This window comes from Oncorhynchus nerka, linkage group LG4 (assembly GCF_034236695.1).
Source record: "Oncorhynchus nerka isolate Pitt River linkage group LG4, Oner_Uvic_2.0, whole genome shotgun sequence".
NCBI classification, from domain to species: Eukaryota; Metazoa; Chordata; class Actinopteri; order Salmoniformes; family Salmonidae; genus Oncorhynchus; species Oncorhynchus nerka.
In genome coordinates this window covers 6,324,371-6,326,870 of record NC_088399.1, presented here as the reverse complement: position 1 = coordinate 6,326,870, position 2,500 = coordinate 6,324,371, and the positions used below count along the sequence as shown (strand labels likewise).

Genomic DNA, 2,500 nt, shown 5'->3' with positions numbered 1-2,500 from the left:
TACCCCTAGTCAATACACACACACACCTCAACCTACACCCCTAGTCAATGCACACACACACCTCAACCTACACCCTTAGTCAATACACACACACACACACCTCAACCTACACACCTAGTCAATACACACACACACACACACACACACACGCACACACCTCAACTTACAATACACACACACCTCAACCTACAATACACACACACCTCAACCTACATCCCAAACCAATACACACACACACCTCTAGCCAATACACACACACACATACACACCTAGCCAATACACACTACAATACACACACACACACACACACACACACACACACACACACACACACACACACACACACCTCAACCTAGACCCCTAGCCAATACACACACACCTCAACCTATACCCCTAGCCAATACACACACACACACACACCTCAACCTACACCCTAGCCAATACACACACACACACACCTCAACCTACACCCTAGCCAATACACACACACACACACCAAAAATACACACATATCCACGTATTGACTGTCTGCCTGTGATTTGATTGGTTGTTTTCAGATCTACTCTCCAGACCACACGAACAACAGTTTCTCGTCCAACCCATCGACCCCCGTCGGCTCTCCCCCATCACTCACAGGTACATCTCAGTTTAAACCTCCCCTTTATCCGTAGATGGGAACACATTCATCTGGCTCATTTAAGGTGAACCACCAGGAAGTGAACCATTTTTAACTGTAATAAGAGCGTCAATCAATGTCTACAATTCACAGCTTAAACACTTTAAATCAGGAAGGAATTAAGTAATTAAATAAACTACAACACAGCCTGGTTCAGTCTCACAGGGTTTAAGACTACAACACAGCCTGGTTCAGTCTCACAGGGTTTAAGACTACAACACAGCCTGGTTCAGTCTCACAGGGTTTAAGACTACAACACAGCCTGGTTCAGAGGGTTTAAGACTACAACACAGCCTGGTTCAGTCTCACAGGGTTTAAGACTACAACACAGCCTGGTTCAGTCTCACAGGGTTTAAGACTACAACACAGCCTGGTTCAGTCTCACAGGGTTTAAGACTACAACACAGCCTGGTTCAGTCTCACAGGGTTTAAGACTACAACACAGCCTGGTTCAGTCTCACAGGGTTTAAGACTACAACACAGCCTGGTTCAGTCTCACAGGGTTTAAGACTACAACACAGCCTGGTTCAGTCTCACAGGGTTTAAGACTACAACACAGCCTGGTTCAGTCTCACAGGGTTTAAGACTACAACACAGCCTGGTTCAGTCTCACAGGGTTTAAGACTACAACACAGCCTGGGTTCAGTCTCAGCCTGGTTCAGGGTTTAAGACTACAACACAGCCTGGTTCAGTCTCACAGTTTAAGACTACAACACAGCCTGGTTCAGTCTCACAGGGTTTAAGACTACAACACAGCCTGGTTCAGTCTCACAGGGTTTAAGACTACAACACAGCCTGGTTCAGTCTCACAGGGTTTAAGACCTTAGCTCTAATGGGAGGCGTCCAAGGGACTGTATATATACTCATGTGTATAGTACAGCTGTTGGCCCCAGTATTGGGAAGGGCCTCTCGGCGTAACACAACCGAAGGTGGCCACCACTTTCACCAGCTACGTCCTGGTAGACCTCCCGTCCAATTACAAAAACACTTGAAACTTCCTCTGCCCTTCCTTCCTCTGCCCTTCCTTCCTCTGCCCTTCCTTCCTATGCCTTTCCCTCCTCTGCCCTTCCTTCCTCTAACCTTCCTTCCTCTGCCCTTCCTTCCTCTGCCCTTCCTTCCTCTGCCCTTCCTTTCTCTGCCTTTCCTTCCTCTGCCCTTCCTTCCTCTGCCTTTCCTTCTCTGCCCTACCTTCCTCTGCCCTTCCTTCCTCTGCCCTTCCTTTCTCTGCCTTTCCTTCCTCTGCCCTTCCTTCCTCTGCCTTTCCTTCTCTGCCCTTCCTTCCTCTGCCTTTCCTTCCTCTGCCCTTCCTTCCTCTGCCCTACCTTCCTCTGCCCTTCCTTCCTCTGCCTTTCCTTCCTCTGCCCTACCTTCCTCTGCCCTTCCTTCCTCTGCCTTTCCTTCCTCTGCCCTTCCTTCCTCTGCCTTTCCTTCCTCTGCCCTTCCTTCCTCTGCCTTTCCTTCCTCTGCCTTTCCTTCCTCTGCCCTTCCTTCCTCTGTCCTTCCTTCCTCTGCCTTTCCTTCCTCTGCCCTTCCTTCCTCTGCCTTTCCTTCCTCTGCCCTTCCTTCCTCTGCCTTTCCTTCCTCTGCCCTTCCTTCCTCTGCCCTTCCTTCCTCTGCCTTTCCCTCCTCTGCCCTTCCTTCCTCTAACCTTCCTTCCTCTGCCCTTCCTTCCTCTGCCTTTCCTTCCTCTGCCCTTCCTTCCTCTGCCCTTCCTTCCTCTGCCCTTCCTTCCTCTAACCTTCCTTCCTCTAACCTTCCTTCCTCTGCCTTTCCTTCCTCTGCCCTTCCTTCCTCTGCCCTTCCTCTGCCCTTCCTTCCTCTGCC

General features: G+C 50.0%; 1 protein-coding gene across 8 annotated transcripts in view; it reads left to right on the top strand.

Annotated features, from left to right (window-relative positions):
- LOC115125242 (transcription factor 4-like) overlaps positions 1 to 2,500 on the top strand; it is a 474,956-nt gene that overhangs the window by 375,512 nt on the left and 96,944 nt on the right. For all 8 annotated transcript variants that reach the window (XM_065017185.1, XM_065017183.1, XM_065017182.1 and 5 more), the window contains one exon: positions 558 to 636. In XM_065017185.1, coding sequence (XP_064873257.1) covers positions 558 to 636 — 79 coding nt within the window. The remainder of the gene's footprint in view (positions 1 to 557; positions 637 to 2,500) is intronic.